General features: G+C 42.5%; 4 protein-coding genes across 4 annotated transcripts; 2 read left to right on the forward strand and 2 right to left on the reverse strand.

The window, feature by feature from the left end:
* Positions 1–6,921: 6,921 nt before the first annotated feature.
* On the forward strand, positions 6,922–9,585 carry hbae4 (hemoglobin alpha embryonic-4). The gene is made up of 3 exons (XM_079293790.1): positions 6,922–7,286; positions 8,007–8,211; positions 8,725–9,585. Exons 1-3 carry the CDS (start codon positions 7,195–7,197, stop codon positions 8,851–8,853), a joined length of 426 nt encoding a protein of 141 aa, XP_079149916.1. The 5' UTR covers positions 6,922–7,194; the 3' UTR covers positions 8,854–9,585.
* A 1,068-nt stretch (positions 9,586–10,653) lies between these two features.
* LOC306795260 (hemoglobin subunit beta-2) lies at positions 10,654–11,487 on the reverse strand. Its single transcript, XM_079293719.1, has 3 exons — positions 11,327–11,487; positions 10,987–11,209; positions 10,654–10,897 (listed from the first exon to the last, which is right to left on the reverse strand). Exons 1-3 carry the CDS (start codon positions 11,416–11,418, stop codon positions 10,769–10,771), a joined length of 444 nt encoding a protein of 147 aa, XP_079149845.1. The 5' UTR covers positions 11,419–11,487; the 3' UTR covers positions 10,654–10,768.
* A 1,865-nt stretch (positions 11,488–13,352) lies between these two features.
* Positions 13,353–14,495, forward strand: hbae5 (hemoglobin, alpha embryonic 5). The gene is made up of 3 exons (XM_079293345.1): positions 13,353–13,511; positions 13,663–13,870; positions 14,275–14,495. Exons 1-3 carry the CDS (start codon positions 13,417–13,419, stop codon positions 14,401–14,403), a joined length of 432 nt encoding a protein of 143 aa, XP_079149471.1. The 5' UTR covers positions 13,353–13,416; the 3' UTR covers positions 14,404–14,495.
* Positions 14,496–14,649: 154 nt separating this feature from the next.
* On the reverse strand, positions 14,650–21,797 carry aqp8a.2 (aquaporin 8a, tandem duplicate 2; the record flags this gene model as incomplete). Its single annotated transcript, XM_079293966.1, has 10 exons — positions 21,486–21,797; positions 21,051–21,177; positions 20,452–20,660; positions 19,614–19,748; positions 18,213–18,223; positions 16,284–16,545; positions 16,021–16,147; positions 15,717–15,931; positions 14,790–14,924; positions 14,650–14,695 (listed from the first exon to the last, which is right to left on the reverse strand). The coding sequence occupies exons 1-10, from the start codon at positions 21,740–21,742 to the stop codon at positions 14,650–14,652; spliced, it is 1,524 nt and encodes a 507-aa protein (XP_079150092.1). The 5' UTR covers positions 21,743–21,797.
* Between the last annotated feature and the right edge of the window lie 154 nt (positions 21,798–21,951).

Consider the following 21,951-nt stretch of genomic DNA (forward strand, 5'->3'; position numbering starts at 1 on the left):
TACAGAGGTGGGGTTAGTTTCAAATGTGATTCATGAATATGGCCGTTTCTTGTGGTTCACTGCCATTCTGCTCATGTAAAGAGGAGGGGGGGGGAATACTTGTTCAGTTTACACCTGGATGCCAGCAGGAGATGCTGTTGATGCTTCTGCGACTGATCTGTTGCTGGGATGATAGCAGGAGCTGGCTTCAGTTCCTCACCAGTCATGGTCAGTGTTTCACTGGGTTGACGTCACCTGTGGCTGATAAGTTTTACATTGATGGCTGACTCAGGTAAAAGACACTGATCGCAAGACTCAACCAACACAATCTAAATAGTGAACGTATCAGATCCAACAAGTCTACAGGTTTTGAGTGCAAACCTGCCCAATGCAATGCAGTAGCTCTAATGCATGATGCTTTTATCATGTTAATCAACTGAATTGTTGCTTCCTTGCGTGGGTTTAATCCAGATAGTAAACTGAAAAATGTGCGCTCATTAACTTGCAGAGTGATGCCGAGGTTGTGAATTCAAGCCTCACCTGGAACAGGTTTTACCTGAAGCAGGTAAGGCGAATTGACAACACATCAAACCTAATGATCACCCAGATACATCTGTCAGTATTCATAGACAGACATTCAGCAAGTTGACTGAATAATTGGGTTAATCTGTGAGATTATATAGTAAACACAAGTGATAAGAAAAAACCTTGACCTCAGGTGATGTGAGGTTCCTACGTGATAACCTGGCAGTGACTACCCTCTCTCGCCCACCTTTTACTATTGTCTTGTTGCACAGGCGTCCTTAGACAACCCTCTGTCCGAAGAAACCTAGATGGCGCCGTGCCAGCGGCAACCTGTTGCACCAGCTTCATGGGTGTGTCTTTTTTCACTCTTTCCTCTCTTCGTTTTGTTTTTTGTTTTCCTTGACGTTAGGTTTAGTCAGACAACGGAGTCGGACCGTAACTTTTTCTCAACTTTTCTCGTGGTTTGCTGTTACTTTTCTCCCTCTGTGTAACGGAGAGCCACACACAATGAATGGGGCTCCAGGCGCCAGGCCTGAGATCCCGACGGACCTGCGGAGAAGACACCGGGGCTGCACATCTGGAGCTAAACGGAGGGCGAAGAGGAGGAAATACAAACCTTCGATACCGGCGATCCTAATGGGGAACGTGAGGTCTTTGGTAAAAAATATGGACGCGCTCGGTGAGCTGGTAAAGACCAAGAGGGACATCCGTAAATGTAGCGTCATGTGTTTCACGGAGACATGGCTGCACACGGGCCACCCGGACGACAAAGCATCGGTGCCCGGCTTCAAGACTGTTCGGGCGGACAGAGACGTTGTACTGAGCGGTAAGAAGAGAGGTGGTGGGATTGCAATGTATGTGAACGAGAGGTGGTGCCATCCCGACCACGTGTGTGTGAAGAAACGCTTATGTACGCGGGACATTCAACTGTTAGCCGTGGGGATGCGTCCATATTATTTGCCGAGGGAATTCTCGTCCGCCATTGTTGTTATTGTGTACGTCCAACCAAGAGCTAAAGCTGTGACAGCAATGGACACCATCCACTCCACTGTGTCTGGACTGCTGAGTCAACATCCTGATGCATTTGTGGCAATTACTGGAGACTTTAATCGCACCAATCTGGATATAGACCTGCCAAATTTTCAGCAGTATGTTGACTGCCACACAAGGAAAACTGAAACTCTGGACCTTCTGTATGCTAATGCAGAGGATGCATACAGTGCCACTGCCCTCCCCCCCCTTGGCAGCGCCGATCACAACCTGATCCTGTTGACACCCAGGTATGTTCCTCTGGTGCAGAGGCTGCCTGTGACCACCAGGACTGTGGGGGAGTGGTCTCAGGAGAATAATGACGCCCTGCAGGCCCGCTTTGAGTCAACGGATTGGGATGAGCTGTGTGGACCACATGGGGAGGACATCAACAGCATGACGGACTGCATCACAGAATACATAAAATCCTGTGAACAAGCCACCATTCCATCCTGGACAGTATGCTGCTTCCCCAACAACAAGCCATGGATCACCAGAGACCTGAAAGCTCTTCTTAATAAGAAGAAAGACGCTTTCAGATCTGGGGACAGGGACGAGCGCAGGAGAGTCCAGCGTGACCTGAAGGTGAAGGTCAGGGAGTGCAAGGACTCTTACAGGAGGAAGCTGGAGGCCAAACTCCAGCAGAACAACGTGAGGGAGGTGTGGACCGGGATGAAGCAGATAACCGGCTTCAAGGTTGGAGGGAGCCAACCAGGGGGCTCCCTGGAGAGGGCAAACGAACTAAACTGTTACTTCAATAGGTTTAGTTCACAGCCCTCATCTGTCTCCACACACCTCATGGGCAGCATGGGCACAGAGCCCTCAACATCAGAGGGCTCTTCCACCACTGACACCATGACAACCCTCCCCCCCCTCTCTGTGACGACTGACCAGGTTAGGGAACAGCTGGAGAGACTCTACCAAGGCAAGGATCCAGGACCTGATGGCATCAGCCCCAGGGTCCTGAAGACCTGCGCCATCCAGCTGTCTGGTGTCCTGCAACACCTCTTCAACCTGAGTCTGAGGCAGAAGAAAGTCCCGGTGCTGTGGAAGACGTCGTGCCTGGTTCCTGTACCAAAGCAGACGACCCCATCTGGCCTCAATGACTACCGACCAGTTGCCCTCACATCACATGTGATGAAGGTGCTGGAGAGGCTGGTCTTGGCCCACCTCCGACTGCAGGTGAAATCCTCACTGGACCCTCTGCAATTTGCATACCAGCCTCATGTGGGAGAGGACGACGCCATCATCTACCTGCTGCAACAAGCTAAGTCGCACCTTAATGGAGCTGGTGGCTCTGTGAGAATCACTTTCTTTAATTTCTCCAGTGCATTCAACACCATCCAACCAGTGCTGCTGAGTGAGAAGCTGCGGGTGATGGGGGTTAACGCGTCCACCGTCTCCTGGATCACTGACTACCTCACAGGCAGACCACAGTTTGTCCGACTGGGCCGTGTGCTGTCTGATACGGTGGTCAGTAATACTGGACCCCCACAGGTCTCGCTTCTGTCTCGCTTCCTGTTTACCTTGTACACCACTGACTTCCAGTACAACTCTGGGTCATGCCATCTGCAGAAGTTCGCTGATGACTCTGCAGTGGTCGGGTTTATAAGGTACGGACGGGAGAAGAAGTACAGGGCAGTAGTGAATGGCTTTGTAGAGTGGGCCCGTAGAAATCAGCTGATTCTGAACATGGACAAGACCAGAGAGATGGTGGTCGACTTCAGGAGGAAGAAGAAGCCTCCACAACCGCTGAGAGTTCTGGGAAAAGAGGTGGAGATGGTGGAGGAGTACAAGTACCTGGGTGTCTCCATTGACAACAGACTGAACTGGAAGGCCAACGACAACGCTGTGTACAAGGAGGGGATGAGTCGACTCTTCTTCTTGAGGAAACTTCGATCCTTCAACGTGTGCAGCGAGATGTTGGAGATGTTCTACCAGTCTGTTGTGGCGAGTGCACTGTACTTGCCCATAGTCTGCTGGGGGAGCGGCACTAAACTCAGAGACACCAAAAACCTTGAAAAACTGATTGACAATGCCGGCTCCATCACTGGCTACAAACAAGACGATCTGGAAACGGTGGTGAAGAGGAGGATACTGGAGAAACTATTATCCATATTGGATAACCCGGACCACCCTCTCCACGACCTACTGCAGGGACAGCGGAGCAGGCGGGGCACTATCTCCAACAGACTGCTCGAGCTCCGCTGTCGCAACGAAAGATACAGGAGATCATTCCTGCCTTTTGCTATTAGACTGTACAATATATCACCTCCAGCCAACCCATCATGACTACACACTGCTATACTGTGGTTGTTTGCTGTTGGATGATCTTTACACTACTTGTTTTTTTACCAAGTTAGTTAATTCAACACTATTCTATATATTTCATTGTATTTTTATTATTTTATTTTGTTATATTTAATATATTCTACTCATACTCATACTTAATATTTTTACTCTGTTGCTTCGTTTGCTGAAGTTTATCTTTGCTGCTGTAACGTTGAAATGTCCCCCTGGGAATGATTCAAATATCCATCTATCTATCTATGCTGTCTGCAAAAGCCCCATAAATAACCCCATAAATAATGAGGGCAATGCACAGATGTAGAAAAGCTTACATATATCATCCATTTTAAGATATCCCTCCCGTTTGTCCAGTCCAGAATGAAGAGGACTTTTTTTTAAAGTTCTATTTTGTGTTTTCATGTATTGTATTTAAGCCCCAGGGGCCAGCTTTGCATTTGGTATGTGATAATATAGTGAATTGTAATATTTCTGGGAAATAAGCACTACTGTTGGTATAAAAACAATTATATATATATGTCTAAAAAAAAAAAATCTGTTACTACTTGTTGCTTAGTCATTATTGACTCGGCCTATACTCTGCTAAAATGCATTAATAAAAGACACATGTTGTATCCTTTGGGTAATGCGTCTCCAAGGTTCCCTCACTGGTATCTGAAGCAGGCCTGCTTCACGCCCACTGTCCCTTGACCAGCAGCTTATGGAGCTGCAGATAGCAGCAGCTGAAAGACTTTATCTGAAAAGACTCCTGCAACGTCAAATATACTTGGCAGGGAAACCTCTGAGTCACATTTCACATATTACCGTGTCATGATCTAGAATGAGGCAGTTTCAGGAAACACAAATACACATGGAACAGTTGGAGCTCTAAGCAAGTAGCAACTCTATTTAGAGAGAAAATAAGAAATGTAATTTATTTATAGCTTGAGTTTCATCTACTTACACTGTAATGAATTGCTGGAAATTTACGGTGGATTTTCAACGGTATCTTACAGTATTTCATAATAACTGTAACATACAGTTAAATATTCATCCCTCGCATGTAAATTAACAGTCAATTAACAATATCAGCAGACGACTGTAATTTATCAGCATGATACAGTACTTTCTGTGAAGTGGTGGAAATACACTTCACTATACAAGTTCAGTGAATCACAATCCATCTACATCGTACTGTCTATTTTCGGTTAATGTATCTGGAATGACGATAGAATATTTTTTATTATTCAAACTGTTCATTGCCTAAAAATCGTTTTTGAGTGACAAGACGTGGCCGACTGCTCCTGAACGTGACTGGACACAACAGCTTCAGTTCATCCTTCTGAGCACAGCCATGTGGAGATCAACCGAGGAGCCGAGGTAACTTAAGCTTATCACCCGGAATTCAAAGTCCCCAGTGTTGTTTTGTCTTCATGATTATTGAACTGTTAACATGTAAGTCGCTTTGGATGAAAGCGTCTGCTAAATTACTGTAATGTAACATCTCAGATAACGTGTCTGAGGGAGTGACGCCGAGATCGAGTAGTGGCCGATGGTATGCCACCTGTGGTTCAGCGGTATGTACCTATCCCTGGGGTGTGCCACTGTTGTTCAACCTGTTGGAAAAATACAGAATGATATATGCATAATGCGTATACTTTTCCATGATGCTTGGTCACTGAAAATCAGACAGTGAAACTGCTTCATTATAGCAGTGACCTTGCAATCCACAGAATGTCTTGGAAGACAAATAACACACCTGCACTCAGTCTCACCATCGAAATTAGTTTCAAAGGAAGATAAGGAAGTACTAGTTCAAACCAGTTCAAACCTTCACATTACCCTGTTATGATGCTTGTTTATCAGTGTGTAAAAGACAGAGACTAAGAGACAGATCTCTGAGCAAGCAACGAGACGCATTACTGTCTGCTATGACTGCTCCTTCTTGCAAGAATAAATCTCCTGATTATTGATTTCACACTTGGTGTCGAGGAGAATTTTTTCTAACAAGCGGTATGTAACTATCCCTGGGGTGGTATGCCAGTACTTTTCCAAAGGCACTCAGTTTCCTGTGCCGCTTGAAAGTTCATATTAGTGGCTTATGCCGTTGAATCAGAGTGGTATGCCATTCATATCAGTGGTATGATGTATATTGTATATATATATACATGTATGTATTCGGGCTGGGCAAGTATTATTGCGTTAACGCATTAATTCATTAACGCTGACAATTATTTTATCGCGCATTCCTTTATTTAAGATGCTGTGTTGCGCTACTTTGTCAATAAAGTCAAAAAAATACATGTACTGTATCACTGTTCGTGAAACAAACCAGTTTGCATTAAATGTGCATATGCATCAAGAGACGGCACATGGTGTGCCCTAGGTACATACAACAGCAGCATTCCACTCTTGGGATAGGTACATACCGCTGAACAACATACCACTCTTGGGATAGGTACATACCGCTGAACAACATACCACTCTTGGGATAGGTACATACCACTGAACAACAGCAGCATGCCAACGGCCAATTTGCGATCCGGCACTACTGGTCTGAGGTTATCCTCATGAGTTCAGTTAAGCCGGTCATTAAAGATTTTATGATTTTATTTGTTTTCTTCTCAACATGCAGTACATTTTGTGATGTAATACAAATGTCCCTTTATTATTTGTCTTGAGAACATGTATTAAACTGCAACAATTATGTATTGAATGTCTATTGTTATTCTCTTATTTGTTGGCAATTAAATGCAAAAGTATTGGGTTGTATTACCCTTTGTAAATAAACGGTAACATTCTGGCATATACCGAAAAAATCACCGGGAAACCCAGTTATCCTACTACCACATACCGTAATCCAGTATACAGTAAGATACTGCAAAAGTAAATTACGGAAGCGTCACCGTACAGAAACAGTAAATTACTGGCGTCCCTGCTGCCAGTAAGTTACCGTTATTTTACGGTGAAATTGTTTAGAGTGTAGTTAAGCAGCCCCGGAGCAGATACAGCACTTCAACCTTCTCATATTGTGAGACAACCTCACAGCAGGTGGACGTTGACGCTTTACGCGCATCACTGTTATGGTAGAAGTCTTCGCGTAACGCACGTGAAGCAGCAGATAGCGCAGTGGTGCGGTGCCCCCACCCTGCCCTGCCTGCTGCCCGATAACACGGAGCATGGAAAACAACACAGCCGCGGAGACCTTCACCATCACGCCACGTTTTATTCACACGAGAGGATTTCTGAACTCAACATTCGTTTCTGCGTTTTTGGTGATAAATAAAATGGTTGACTAACGCCTTTTCGTGCACACGTTTGTCCCCTGCTGTGAATGTGACCTGCGTAAAAAAAAGTCGTCTCACACTCGCTGCGATGCTCTCAACGGAGCAGAAAGAGCTCATTGCAGAAATATGGGGAGGACTGACTCCTGCGGCAGAAGATATTGGGGCAGACGCGCTTCTTAGGTGGGTTCTTGCGCTGTTGTGCACATTTCCTCAATATAAACTGTGCTAGAAATAAAAGTAAATGCATGTATTGTTATTATTATTATTATTAGCAGTAGTATTATTATTTACTTACGAAATATTAGCTTGATGGACAGTTAGGATACACCACTGGATGTAACTCACCTCTCTGCCACAAAGGTCTGGTGTGTGTTTATGAACGTTCCACAGATATATTCATCCTGGCTCTTCATCATATGACTCCAAAAAATAACCAAACGCTGTAAATCTACAGTACAACGTTGTATCTCTTTTGTGAATGACTTAATCAACGTGTGTTGAATTGATGGTGTATTACCATCAATAATAAACCATGATTAAATGCCAATAAGTTATTGATATTAGCTGTATACTTGACACAAAGAATTGGTCAATTATTGATTGTCAACTGTTGGTTTGACAATTGATAAACATGTAAATCCTGACACATGCATTAGTCTGAATTTGCTGAATCATCAAACTCGAGATCCTTCATCAGTGGTGAAATGTTCAAATGAGTGGACTGTGAGTTAACAGCAATGATGATGATGATGATGATGATGATGATGATGATGATGATGATGATGATGAAGAAGTGGCCCATATCAGTCGCCATGTATATTTACTCATCATTATTGATACTGTTTTCTGTGTTTCAATTACAAATGTGCATCACTGACCAAACTCCCAATCCCTCCGCAGGATGTTTGCCTCTTATCCCGGTACCAAGACCTACTTTTCCCATCTCGACATCAGCCCTCGCTCCGCTCACCTGCTCTCTCACGGGAAGAAGATTGTTCTGGCCATAGCAGAGGGAGCCAAAGACATCAGCCAGCTGACCGTCACACTGGCTCCTCTGCAAACCCTGCACGCCTACCAGCTCCGGATAGACCCGACCAACTTCAAGGTGCCTGAGCAACAACATCAGTTCTACTGATGGATCACACAAGTAAAAGTACTTATTGGAAAATAAATGCCCCATTTAGCATAAAAGTATTTAAGTATAATCAGGAAAATGTACTTAAAGTTGATGTACGTACTTGTATTATGTGTATGAGTATTAACTAAAGCTTTCAAATAATTGTAGTTGAGTAAAAAGTACAATTTTCTCTCTGAATTGTATTAAAGTAGAAATGTAAAGTGGCATGACATGAAAAGTATGTCAAATTTGTCCTCAACTTGAGTGCAGCACTTGAGTAAATGTACTTAGTTACATTCCTCTTGAAATGTGTGATCACAGTATGTGGTGTTGAGTTTTCAGTGGTTTGAAAGTGACGTCATCTCAAGTCAGATCAAACTGAGGTCAGCAGGAGCAGCTGTTGAAAACTGCAAAAATTAAATTGGATGTAGCTCACTGTAACCCCAGCATGGAATCAGCATTCAGTCTGTCGTCACTAACAAGCCCTTACCTTCTCCGCAGCTCTTCTCACACTGTATGCTCGTCGCCCTGGCCTGTCACATGAGGGACGACTTCACACCGGTTGCACACGCAGCAATGGACAAGTACCTGTCAGCTTTCGCAGCCGTACTTGCCGAGAAGTACAGATGAGACGCAGCCACGTATATGAACCATTTATGATGCTATACGAAATATGTATTGATGTGTAGCACAATAAAATGTGCAATTAACACCTTTTCCTGTTGTGTTGTATTACCATATAAAGTCTCATAGGACATTGCATGATTTTGCGCATTCATTGGAAATGATATACTGCTGCCCATTTTCAAAGCATACGATAAATAAAGTGTCTTCTCAAAGCAGCCATCTTGACATGCCATTGCAGGGTAAACACAGGTGCAATTGATGACATCAATTGTGGCCCTGTTCCATTTATGTGGCCCTGGTGTTGCACATGTTGGCTGAGTGGAGTGACTGTGACACAAATTAGAATGGTACCATATGGTCAAAATGTCTGCTGTGAAAAAGGCCTGACACTTGTAATCATGAAAGCACTTGCAAAATTCCGAAACAATACAAAAATTATAAAAAATTTAATGAATTATTTTTGAGTCTGGTTTTTATTTATTTATTTACCGCTCCACACTCTAGTAAGTGGTTTGTCAATTTGTATAATTTAATAAAGAGGTCATTCTTTACCTTCAGGTTATGTTATCTCTTGTTGTCTCTGCTGTCGGAATGTGGGTCCAGTTTGGTGGATAAGTCAAACTCTGTCTGCGTACCTTATCAGTTACTTTTTACAATCAGTTCCCAGTTTACTCATTTAATATTATCACCATCCATGATGGTATACGTCAACGCTCCTCACTGACCAATAGAAACCCATGACGACAAGATCAAGGTATAATCTGGCTGATGGTCAAGAGGCTGTTTGCCAGACATGCTGATGTACAATCAGGATTGTTGTATCAGTTCACCTACTGATGTATTTATTTATTATAATTGTGCTGTCCTTATTACATCAATGAACATGTAAATATAGCATGTCTGATGTGTATATTCACTAGCAAATGTGTATTATCTACATTAAGCCTTTTTATTTTTCAAGTCGGGCAATGTTGTTGACAATTGTCGCAAAAATAAAGTTGAATTAATGATGGCCGGTTTTTTTTGCCATTTCTTTCTTCAGTAACAGTTTTTGAAAATCTAAATATAACAGCAGCAATGTAAATGTAAAATCTTAAAACTGTGAGAAAGCTGCAATGCAAGTAGTCATTGTGAAAACATGTGAGGTGAATTAACATCCGTTGATCAAGTACAAATTAAGAAGGTCAAAATGACAGAAGTCATCTGGTCCAAATTGTTTCACCTTAAAAAATGATTGCTGAGTTATATGGTGCTAAAAGTGCCTTCTTCAGTAAATATGGAGCTGTCCCTGGTGCTGAAATAAACAGTTTTCTATAAACTAATAAACAATTTCTGCCACCTCCAAAATATAGCATAGCTTTGATATTTCTATGAGAATATGTGTTGTTCTGCTTTCAGAAAAGCAGGAAAGAGAAAGTGCATGCATTATGTAACTGCTAATTTGGTGTATATCAATTCATGTTTGAAGTAACTGTGAATTAACATTCCTTAATTGATTAAATGTTAAATAATCACATATACATGGTGACTTTATCATTTTTTATTTGATACATCCCGCAGTAATTCATCCACTATAGCATTCCTATCTTTATTAGAAAGTGTTACCACATTATTATAGAGTATCATCAACTCGATTTATGTGTTTGTTTGAATAATGTGGATTGTTTTTTTTATTCTGGCAAGTTCTTCTCGGCGTCTGTAATGTTGCCTTTGCTTCTATTCAATCAGTATTCGGCGTGATAAGATGGCGAGATGGCTATGCGTAACTATACGCACCCACGAAAGAAAAGACAGGGACGATAATTCAACTTTGCTTCAGCGTGACTTTATTTCATTATTGGAGAGACAAGTGGCATGTAACCAAACGTCAGATCTTTTTTTGGTGGTGTCCAGGTGCGGAAGCTATATGCTGCTGGGTTTAGCAGTACTGCTTTCCCAGAGCGGACACCACCACGGACATGAACTTCTGGAAGGCGTGCTGCGCGTCTGGAGTGAAGGCGTGTCCCATTTTCGCGGCGACGACGATGGTCAGGCAGTCAGCCAGCAACTGTACGGAGGTAAAACGATCACTGAAGTCAAAGGAGTCCATGCATCTTTTAAGTGCTTGAACTGACCGTAAAGTGAGAGAAACTTTACCTTGAAGTTGTCGGGGTCGACGTGCAGCGTCTCAGAGTGCAGGATGCTCAGATCGGCATACGTCTCCTTGATGTTGTCCATGTGCTGCAGAGCCAGGTCCAGCCCGTGTAGCACCTTGACACCGTGGGCCGCGATTTTCGGGTTGCCAATAATGGCCGCGGCATTGGTGAGGTTACCGAAGGCCCCGAAGTATCTCTTAGTCCAGGGGTAGACGATCAGACACCTGTAGGGTGAGAGCAGTGGAGGTCCGAAATGATTATTGTGGATTAACAATGTTTCTGTACTTTTTAAATTTTTATTTCAATGAATTTAACAGATTCAATTCAGGAGTCTTCCGTACCTGCTCAGTGCCTTGGGACCGGCGTCCTCATAGTCCAGGGCGGCAAAGATGCCGACAATGGCAGCGCGCTCCTTGTCAGTCCACGTCACCATGGCAGCTCTTGTTCAATTCAAGTTCAGACTTGACAGAGAAGATAAAGCGGGAAAGTATTCTGAATACTGTGTATGCCTGCGCGTCTTTTTAATAAAGGTCTCAAGGCCCCCCCCTCCCTGGAGGAGAAGGCAGCTGATAGGCTGGAGATGAAGAGTGTCAGATAAACTGCAGACTCCTCCCGAGGTTTCTGGAATGCCAGGGCCCCCATGGAATTTACTGAGTGAAATATATATATTTTTAAATTGATAGAGTTACAGATTTAAAAATATTGACGTCGACTGTTAAAATATGTCGTGAAGGGCAACATTTTTTCAGTGTGAACCTTCAGAAAGCGGGCAATTTGCACCCAATACTGCAGGTGACTTGGGGCAAAGTAATGCAAGTTAGCACACTTCACTCAGATCGTTTCCTTGTTTGAAAGCAACCCTCTTCCACACACAGCTTTCATTTTGTACAAGCTGCACATTAAACTCTTTCTAAATTATAGTTTCGTTCCTTTAACTGAATGTAACCTGCATGATGGGCCTTGTTATCAGCACTCAGGACATTGATTGAATCCTAACGGGGGTCTTGTTGGTATTTTATGCTATTTTACCGAAAGCAATATTGCCTTTCAGTGACGCTTTGGAGACCATGTTAATGTTAGGTACTTATTTATTTAAACATCAAGTATACTTTAATAAACATAATTTATTTCTGAGTAAATACATGTATATATTTACGTATTCATATTTGCAGCGTATTAACATGATAAGGATATAAATAGGTACAAAAACAAGTGTAATTTCTGATGCATTATAACTTTGTTTGTGTTTATTAGTTTTCATTGCAAATGGCACTGAATTTGCAAAGCAGTCGGAGAGTGTCGCATGCCAGGGCGTTATCTAAAAAAACACCCTGGCATACAGTATCCACCCTTGGCACCAGATGCCAAAATGAATCTATGTTTTAATGAAGAAAATAACGCTGATAAGCGTCATGGGGGGCATATCCTCCCCTTGATAGGCAGTAAATTCGTGATCTGAGCCAAAATGCCGAATTAAAAAACAAATGAAATCAATGACACATAGTATACGGCTGCAATTGTAATACTGTAATTGGTTTTACAAAATGATCAATCGAGTGCAGGTGGCATGCTGTCGAAATTAACTTTCTAATTCAGTTTTTTAAACAAATGCAGAATGTGCACGCATGCATTCAATTGACTTATTTATTGCTTTGTGGGAGTTAAATACAAATGCTCAAAATGCACTTTATGGCGTAATCGTGTCGATTAGAACCATTCAATCAAATTCGACATTGTGTTGTTTAAATAACGAATGTTTAAATAACGAAGGATACACCGAGTCCGTCAACGGAAAATCTTCACACTGTGCAAAACGGTTTTTTTACTTTTCTTCTGTGGCGCGAGAGGCCTCTACGCAGTATAGACAAATAATCGACGTTAATAAAAGTAAGTGTTCTGAATACAAACAGGGATTTCCTTTTGAAAATGTTGCATTTCCGTTTGATCTGAAATTGCTTCAGGCCACAGCAAAACATATCAACTCATAATGGCTGAACTCGTTCATGAAGTGGGAAAACAAGTCTTGTATATCCCGTATTAAAATGAGAGCAACTCATTTCATCTCTTTTTGAGATCATATTTATTGATATTAACTTTACGTCACTCACGAGGGCGTAAACTCAACCATCCAACTCATCGCAACTGCTGACATGAGACCTGAGACGCCCTCTATCTGGAGACCACATGTGGGCACTTTGCCGCATTATCCAAGTAAATCTTTTTTGCCAACTGACGCCCACGATGCAACCATGCTGATACCACCTCTCAGGCTGGCATCCGGCCAGTTTATCAGGCAAGGAGGAAGGGTCCGATATGCGTCAGGGGGACGCAGCTTGGCATCAGTGGCCATGGGTGTGTCTCTCCAGGCAACTGGATTTAAGTAGAGGTCCAAAGCATCAGAGTCAGATAGAGGAAGAGAGAGAGAACCAAGATGAGTTTAAACGACAAAGACAAGGCAGCCGTCAAGCTCATTTGGGGCAAAATCTCCAAGTCTGCGGACGCTATTGGGGCTGACGCTCTGGGCAGGTAAGTGTCGTGTTTACCCATGTTTTAAGTTAATGTTGGAGGTATTAGACCTGCTTTTAGTTTACTCATATATATATATATATATATATATATATATACTCAGATGCGCCATCTCTAAAGCCACAACCTAACGTCCTCTCCTCCTCCACAGGATGCTCGTCGTCTATCCGCAAACCAAGACCTACTTCTCCCACTGGTCTGACCTGAGTCCCAACTCCGCTCCGGTTAAGAACCACGGAAAGAATGTGATGTCTGGAGTCGCTTTGGCCGTGACCAACATCGACAACCTGACCCACGGCCTGGCGGCTCTCAGCGAGCAGCACGCCTTCCAGTTGAGAGTGGACCCGGCCAACTTCAAGGTGAGACGGGGGTTATTGACGTCATGATAAAAGATATGCGCTGAGATTGCGTTCTAGTTCCTTTTACGTTATACCGGTTAGGGTGACTTGTGCGCACTTTTACGCACGAGTAGAGCTGTATTTACGGGCAAGTTACGCATTGGTGTTGTGCAAAAATAGATCTCAGTCTAGACTAGACTTAGTCTTGACTTAATTTCGGTGAAAGCTGACATAAGAAGGAGACGTCTTTGTTTTTAAAACCTATTCACCAGTTCAGAAGTTGAACTTGGAGCATGTTTTGCACTCCACATTTCATATTTTAAAGATGGGAGGAATGTTAAAGTATCCAACTCTTCTCTTATTGAGATGTATTTTGGCAGTATTACATAGACTTGACTTGAATTGTTTTCCTCTGTGATCCGCAGCTCCTGTCCCACTGCATTCTCGTGGTGATCGCCAACATGTTCCCGAAGGATTTCACCCCCGAGGCCCACGTTTCCATGGATAAGTTCTTCTGTGGCTTGTCCCTGGCTCTCGCAGAGAAATACCGCTGAGCTGCCTACAGTGTGGAATGCGGTCTGCCATGGGCGATCATGTATCTCATGATGAAAAAAATGATGGAATAAACTGCATATCCAAAACTGATTATACTGTGTTTTGTTACTGTATGTCTCCTGAAAAGTGTTTTCCCCTTGATACACACACACAGCGGTAGAATGTACGTTTTTTATGGACAGGGAACGAATGTTTACAGTTTATTGTCGCCTGCAGGGCAATACACACACACACAATAGAGGCTGTTATGATTTCATAACGACTCGTATTTTATCATCACCCAGAACGAGCCTGAAAGACAAGAGAGACATTGTGAATCTCACCACACATGACGTTTTATTGATTTATTCATTTAATTACTTCAGTCATATCTGGCTTCTCTCACCTGAGCAACGCGGCGGCCACCAGGCCTCCCCCGATGGGTCCCACCCAGTAAACCCAATGGTAGACCCAGTAGTTGGTCATCACAGCTGGACCGAAAGCCCTTGCAGGGTTCAGACACGTTCCTGATACGTCACCCCTGCTCCGACAAGGGAAAAAAAAAACAGTTGAAATATGAATTATTTATTTATTTATTTATAGAGAGAGAAAGAGAGAGAGTTTTTTTCTTTAGAAAATATAGATGTAGCAAAATATGATATAAAGTTAAATTGTAATCGTATAATTCATGATAATATGGTTATTTAAGATGTATTTTTCACATTAGTAAATACAGTCAGAATTTAATGGTTACACCATTTGACATTTTCTGGTGGTAAGATCAGGAAAATATCAATAAATATATATATATTTGCACTTGCATTTTAAAGCATGGATTAAAGTATTGGTTAATTTAAAAAAAAATTAATTTTTAAATTAATTAATTATATCTTTTGAATAATTAAAAACAATGTAATTTGATGAAAAAAGTCCTTTCTCATGATGGACACCTTGGAAGCATAAGCGCACCCCTTAGGTTTGAGCCTAACTCCTCCCACTGCATAATTTGGGGGGAATAACGATATGGCATTTTTATAGATTTACTGTTTATCAGACCACAAATGAGAAAAGTATAAAGCCCTGTGGTTCCTCCACCTCACTTTCTGCTGCTGGTAGATTACCTAGCCTGGAGGAGAGCATGCTGTAGCAACTTGAATTCAGCCAGCGCTGAACCCAATAACGGGTTTGCATTGCGTAACTGAGCACTATCAGAAAAGTTGACTCGTGCAAGTAACAGTATAGCAACCGAGGGAGGTAGCTTTGAGATCGAACGTTAATGTTTAAACACGGTGCACAATAAACACACATAATGGCCCTCGCCCTTTTATCTCACCCCGCCAGGACGTTGATGATGACGGTGCAGCCCACCAGGAACGGAGCCAGCGGGGTTTTCGTCTTGCTGTTGACCGCCACCAGCAGCACCACCATGGTGATCAAGCAGGTCATGGCCACCTCCCCGAAGATGGCTCCGGTCAGCTGGCTCTCTGACTTGAGGATATCGAACGCGGCCCCTGTGGCGTTTAAGTAGCGGTCTGTAGGGGTCATTATCTATCAAACGTATTGTTAAGGATTTGAAGAATTGGATTTGATTTGCATAAGCGTGAGTCTTTTATAGACTTTATAGACTTTCAACTGACCTTGGCCATTGCAGCTCCCAGCACTCCTCCAATCAGCTGGCTGACCAGGTAGGGTCCCACCATCATCAGCTTCATGCCTCCACACAGGTAGATGGCAATAGTGAAGGGAGGGTTGAAATGGGAGCCACTGGAGGAAGAAAAAGCAGCAGAGAAATGTAGAGATCAGATGGGAAACCTATCTTTTTTCGCTCTACCCATTCCACTCAAAACATAGGACTGTTCCAAATGCCTGCATCTGACTCTACTTTACTTTACACCTTTACCTGATGTTATCCATGACCGCCACCATCACCGCCACAGCCAGTCCGTGCACCAGGGCCGGCTGCAGCCGTCCAGCCGCCGGCACGTTCTCGATGACGGACACGCAGCCGACGAAAACGAAGAACATGGTCCCCACTATCTCGGCCAGGCAGGGCTGGAAGAAAGTCTCGTATTTGTTGGGAGCTTTGGGCGCGGGTGGCTTCTTGCCCTTCTCCATTAGAGTAGAGTCCGTGTCCTCCATTTCCATTTTCTCAACCCCCATTGCTGCTTTGTTTTATTTCTGCCTTTTTAAGAGACCTCTGCTCCAAGGAGGATTGTCACAAAAGCCTCCAGCCCCTGACCCAGCCTGCAGACTAAGGGCGCTGAAACGCGCTGCGGTTATATATGTTCATCTCCGGCAGGGCTGGCACGCTGAACTGGAGTTGCATCACGGGTCATAAAACATCAAAGCTGAGGGCTGTTCTAAGATTCATCGAATCAATACAAGGATCCAGGAGTCCACAGAGGCACCTTTGAAAAAAGAGGTCATACGGTTTGAAACAATACTCGAGCTGTTCGAGGTTGACCTCAGTCAGTGGGGTCAGATAAATGGTAGTCATCATAATTCAGCCCGTTCTTGATCCCAGGGCGTCAAATAACGTCTGATAATGACGCAGGAAACCCCTTTAGCTTCTGTATGGGACGCACCCGTTTTTAAAGTAAACCCAAAGCCTCATTATTAGATGCTCATCAAATTACATCAAATTAGCCTTTGTAGATAAAAGCGCTGGACCATAAACTTCACATGCACACTGGTTCGTGCACACTAGAGAGGTCCACCACCATCATCAAAACACTAAGCAGTGGCTATTTAGTCTATACTTGAGTCCTTATAGTGTCTATTACAACATATATAAGAAATGTTTCTATTTATCTGCAATAAAAGGGTTTTTAATACATATATATATATATTTTTTTTTTTCAAAGCAAATCGCCTTCTTTTGAATACTTTCATAATTCTAGGGCAGCAACTTTGAAGCAAACCGTTCAATACATTATTATTAAGAAGTCAAGGTTTGCTCCACCTCAACCAACTACAACGATAAATGGATGCACATTAATACACCAGTAATAACCTTATAATATCAAATGTATCATACACCATATAAGGATGAATGTTTCTGCATTTTACTTTTGCATTGTTGCTGTTCATGGAGGCTTGGATTGTCTTTTGCTTTGACACCCATCTTTATTTAAATCTGACTTTTTAGTAGTATTCATATATTACAGAACCTTTAGAAGTTGAGTTTGTGGGCATATTATTTGATTACTTTTTCCTTCACTACTCAAATGAAGCGAAAATGTTCTGTGGAGTTTGTATGTGTGATTGCTATAGTTCTGCACCTGCACACTAAGCACAGTGCTGATGATCTTTCAGTTGATCTGAGGCCACCAACTGATGAATGTAATCTAGCAGTTGCCCGTCCTTGGACTATATTTTAAGTAGTAAAGATATCAAAGCATGCTTTTCCCATTGAGCACTTTAAACCATAAACGAATGAGTGCAACAAGACTGTTAATAGATAACAGAAAGTGTGATCATTTGTATGAATATCAAATGTCTCTGGACGTCTTCCAGCAATCATCGAGCATGTAAAGTCCAAGTAAGGAGTAGATAGCAGCTCCCTATCGTATCGTATCACATCATCAAACACTTTATTGAATCTTGAAATAAAAACGTTTCATTGAGTAGCGGCCAACAATTATCACTGGTTCAATGGAGAATATATGTGCACACGTTTTACTGACAAATCTAAATATTACAGTCTAATTGTTTTGTATTGTATGAACATCCAAATGGAAACACTGTCATGGAGTCAGTCGGGACGTCCTCTCGCTCCTCTTTGATAAATGACACATTCACTTCAACACAATTCGGGTCTTCTTGTCGCCCAACAGCAACCTGCAAAAGAAAGAGTCGATTTAATATCATGTTGAGAACATGGATGGATTATTGAACGATTCTACTGGGCACAGGCCCCTGGAATCACATCAAAACAACTACAAAGATGCAAAATGCATATAAAAAGATGCAAAACACCCACAAAGACAAAGAAAATTAAGACAATCGCTTTGAACCTCTGAGACTCTGGGGATCTTTTACATGTCTGCTCCCAGGGGCTCACTGTCTCATTACTGTATCTTTACATGGTTAAGAAGTGAAATAAATTGCTCGACTGAATTAAAACAGACAAGCAGGTCAGAGGTCAGACTGTCATACAGCTGAAGCTCACTGGGTGGAGTTACAGGGGCGCAGTTTCTGGCTCAGTGTAAGGTTAGACTGAAGTCCAGTGGAAAAGGAGGAGGGAGGTTGCTACTGTTATACACTTACTTAGTAGGAAAAAGCCACATACGATAGTCACATGTACACTGCATGACCATTCAGCATCACGTGTGGCATATAAATCTTCATTTATATGCTTCTTTGGCTCCACCCACTGATGTTTCACTCAACCACAAAGAAATATGTCAAACGCTGCATAGTATACAGCCGTGTTTGCATCTTCTGTTATTGCTGTTTGTTGTGAATTGCCGCCACCAACAGTCGATCAGTGGAATAGCATTAAATCATTGGCAGGATGTGAACCAGCTCGTAAAAACATTGCTCCACAGCGCCACTAGTGGTCAGAAAAGTAAAAGGATACCTTTAACACAGGGCTCTCAAACTCATTTTCACTCCGGGCCACATCAGCATCATGGTCGCCCACAGAGGGCCGGTTGTAAATGTAACTACTCGTAACATATTGTTCAATAACTCTCTGCATTCACAGTTTAAAGTAGTCTTTAATGTACTCACAATACATTTCCATGTTAAATGTACAGTAACCGCCAAAGAGCTGCTTCTAACTGTTTAAGTGTCTCATAATTTGACTTTCTATTTCATAATTTTGACTTTCAATCTCATCTTTTTGACTTTCTATCTCATCATTTTGACTTTCTATCTCAGAATTATGACTTTCTATCATAGTTATGACTTTCTATCTAATAAGTTCGACTTTCTATCTCATAATTTCGACTATGGGGATATTTTTATTATTATTAGTCCAACTTAAAAAAAAAAAAAAAAAGTTTTTTTTTTTTTTTTACTTTGTTTTTTTTTTGCTGGCGAATTCGCGGGCCACATAAAATGACGTGGCGGGCCGGATTCGGCCCGCGGGCCGGGAGTTTGAGACCCCTGCTTTAACAGTTCCCTCTGCATATAACTAACAAATACTTACTTTTAAAAAAACATCTAGAAAGCCTGTTAAATAGTAACAGTGGAGAACTACCACTGTGCTCTCAACTGTAAATACCTGATGAAGACGACAGTGACCAGCGCGCCACAAGTGGGTCCGACCCAGAAGATCCAGTGATGGCTCCAGTGGTTTGCAGCCACTGCAGGGCCGAAGGCTCGGGCAGGGTTCATACAGGCTCCAGACAACGTCCCCCTGAGACAACAGCCAGCACATGCAACACTGTAACTCAGCTGGTGACACAGCACAACACCATATGCTTTTCATTTTTGGAAGTAGTGGTTACCTCAGCAACGGAGACAGACAAAAAAAAGGAAGTAATGCAATAATTATTTAATGCACCATATTTTGCAGATTAGAATATTTAAACAAAATAAGAGGGTTGCATCCAAATCGTCCCCGGATGTTTTACGTTGATAGATTTGATTAAACATGAAACTGCCTTATCAAGGTAATAACCAAAACCAAGGATGAACCTTGACATCCAGCTGATATGTGATAACAATAAATACACGTGTGGAGGAGAGCAAGGGGGCAAAAAGACACTGTGGTCATGTAGTCCGTATCTTTCTATTTTTAAAAACTCATATTTTTGAATGCTGAATTCAGTATTTTCAGACTCAGTATATTTGAAATTAGAAACTTTTAGGCCAACAATAGAAGATGTAGTGTTACTACACCAGAATTTCAGCTTGGAAAATAGAGATTTATTTCTAGTTCGTTAACTGTCTGAGCATTGGAGCAGAGGAATAAGAACTGCATCATAGAAATACAACTTGCAGAAACAGCTGAATAAATAAATAAATATTCATCACGTCCTCAGTATTTCAAAAATGTCTTGCTGTGATGTGGAAGACTGATAGCTGGAATAATGGTGATCTTCCCCTGAGGCTCTTACCCGGCAAATATGTTGGCTGTCACAGTGAGGCCAATGCAGAAAGGAACCCACGGTGATCGGGTTTGGCTGTTGACGGCCCCCATGCACACCACCGTGGTGAGGAACAGGCTCATCATCGCCTCAGCCAGAGTGGTTGTACCCAGATCTTTGTTGACTACGCTGAAGGCTCCTCCGAGGGACGCAGCATACACATCAGGGGGGAACATCGCCTGACAGGAGATCAAATTAAATATCTTGACTGGTTTTCTTTTCATTTCTTTTCATCTTTTATCTATTTTGAACCCAACACAGCTACCAGAAAATCAAGACTAAGTGTTACCAGGATAATAAAAAAACGGTCGAAATTAAGAAATAAGTCAAAATATGTACTTATGAAACTCATGAAATTAAAATGCATTATTTTGAGTAACTAAGTCATGATTTAAAAAAAATATTTGTCTAAATATTTCGATAATATGTCAACATTTTGAATTACTAGGTCTATATTATCTGATATTTTTAACTAATTATTTTGACATAGTAAGTCAAACATTTTACTTTCATGAGTATTTCAATTTTTTGTCTTGGCAGAATTGGACTTTCACAGTTTTTTTACTCACCTTGGTCAAACCAGCACCAATCATGCCTCCACACATCTGAGCCAGCACATAAGGCAGCAGCAGGGGAAGCCCCATCCCTCCACACAGGTAGACGCTCAGAGACACCGCAGGGTTAAAGTGGCCCCCACTGCAATAAACACAATGATCTTCACTCTCAAATGGTGCATCCTGATAACCTCAGACATGGAAGAAACAGATTATTTCTATATATATATATACACACTAAACTTTGTTGTATCAAATAGAACACGTCAGTTGGAAACTATTTGGAACTTAAAATCCACTATTACTAACACATGTTAAGACAAATACATTTTTAATAAGTCGGCTTTTGTTTGCTTTTAGGATGGAATTAAGACCTTTCTGATATTGTAAAAACAAGAAACATTCAGTCGCCTCAAAAACATACACAATCAATTATTTAGCAGTCTTCACCTAATTTGCCCTAACACCATGATCAGCACTCCCAGCGCCAGTCCATGTGCCACGGCAGGCTGGATGACACTCACTTCCACATTCCCAACGACGGAGGCACACCCCACAAACACGAACAGGCTCGTCCCAAACAGCTCGGCCAGGCAGGGCTGCACGCACTTCTCAAAGATGCTCCTCGTCTTGTTGCCTCTCTCAGGTGCCGACTCTCCCGCCTCAGTTATTGTGAAGACCTCCGTCTTCGTTTCTGTCCCTGACATACTGGCGAGAACACTTAAAACACCTTTCTGCCCCGTGCCACTTGTTCCACTGGTGGACTCCAGTCAGCACTGGGTGGTCTGATGAATGTACGCTTTTGTATATTAGCCATTCTCAGGATGATCCATAAAGGACGTACGCAAGTCCCCATTTTTTTTTCCCTCTTGGATGCCCCACCTTCCTGCAATTGTTTATACTCCCAAGACGGCTG

The sequence above is a fragment of the Melanostigma gelatinosum genome (genome assembly GCF_949748355.1).
Source record: "Melanostigma gelatinosum genome assembly, chromosome: 21".
Taxonomy (NCBI): Eukaryota; Metazoa; Chordata; class Actinopteri; order Perciformes; family Zoarcidae; genus Melanostigma; species Melanostigma gelatinosum.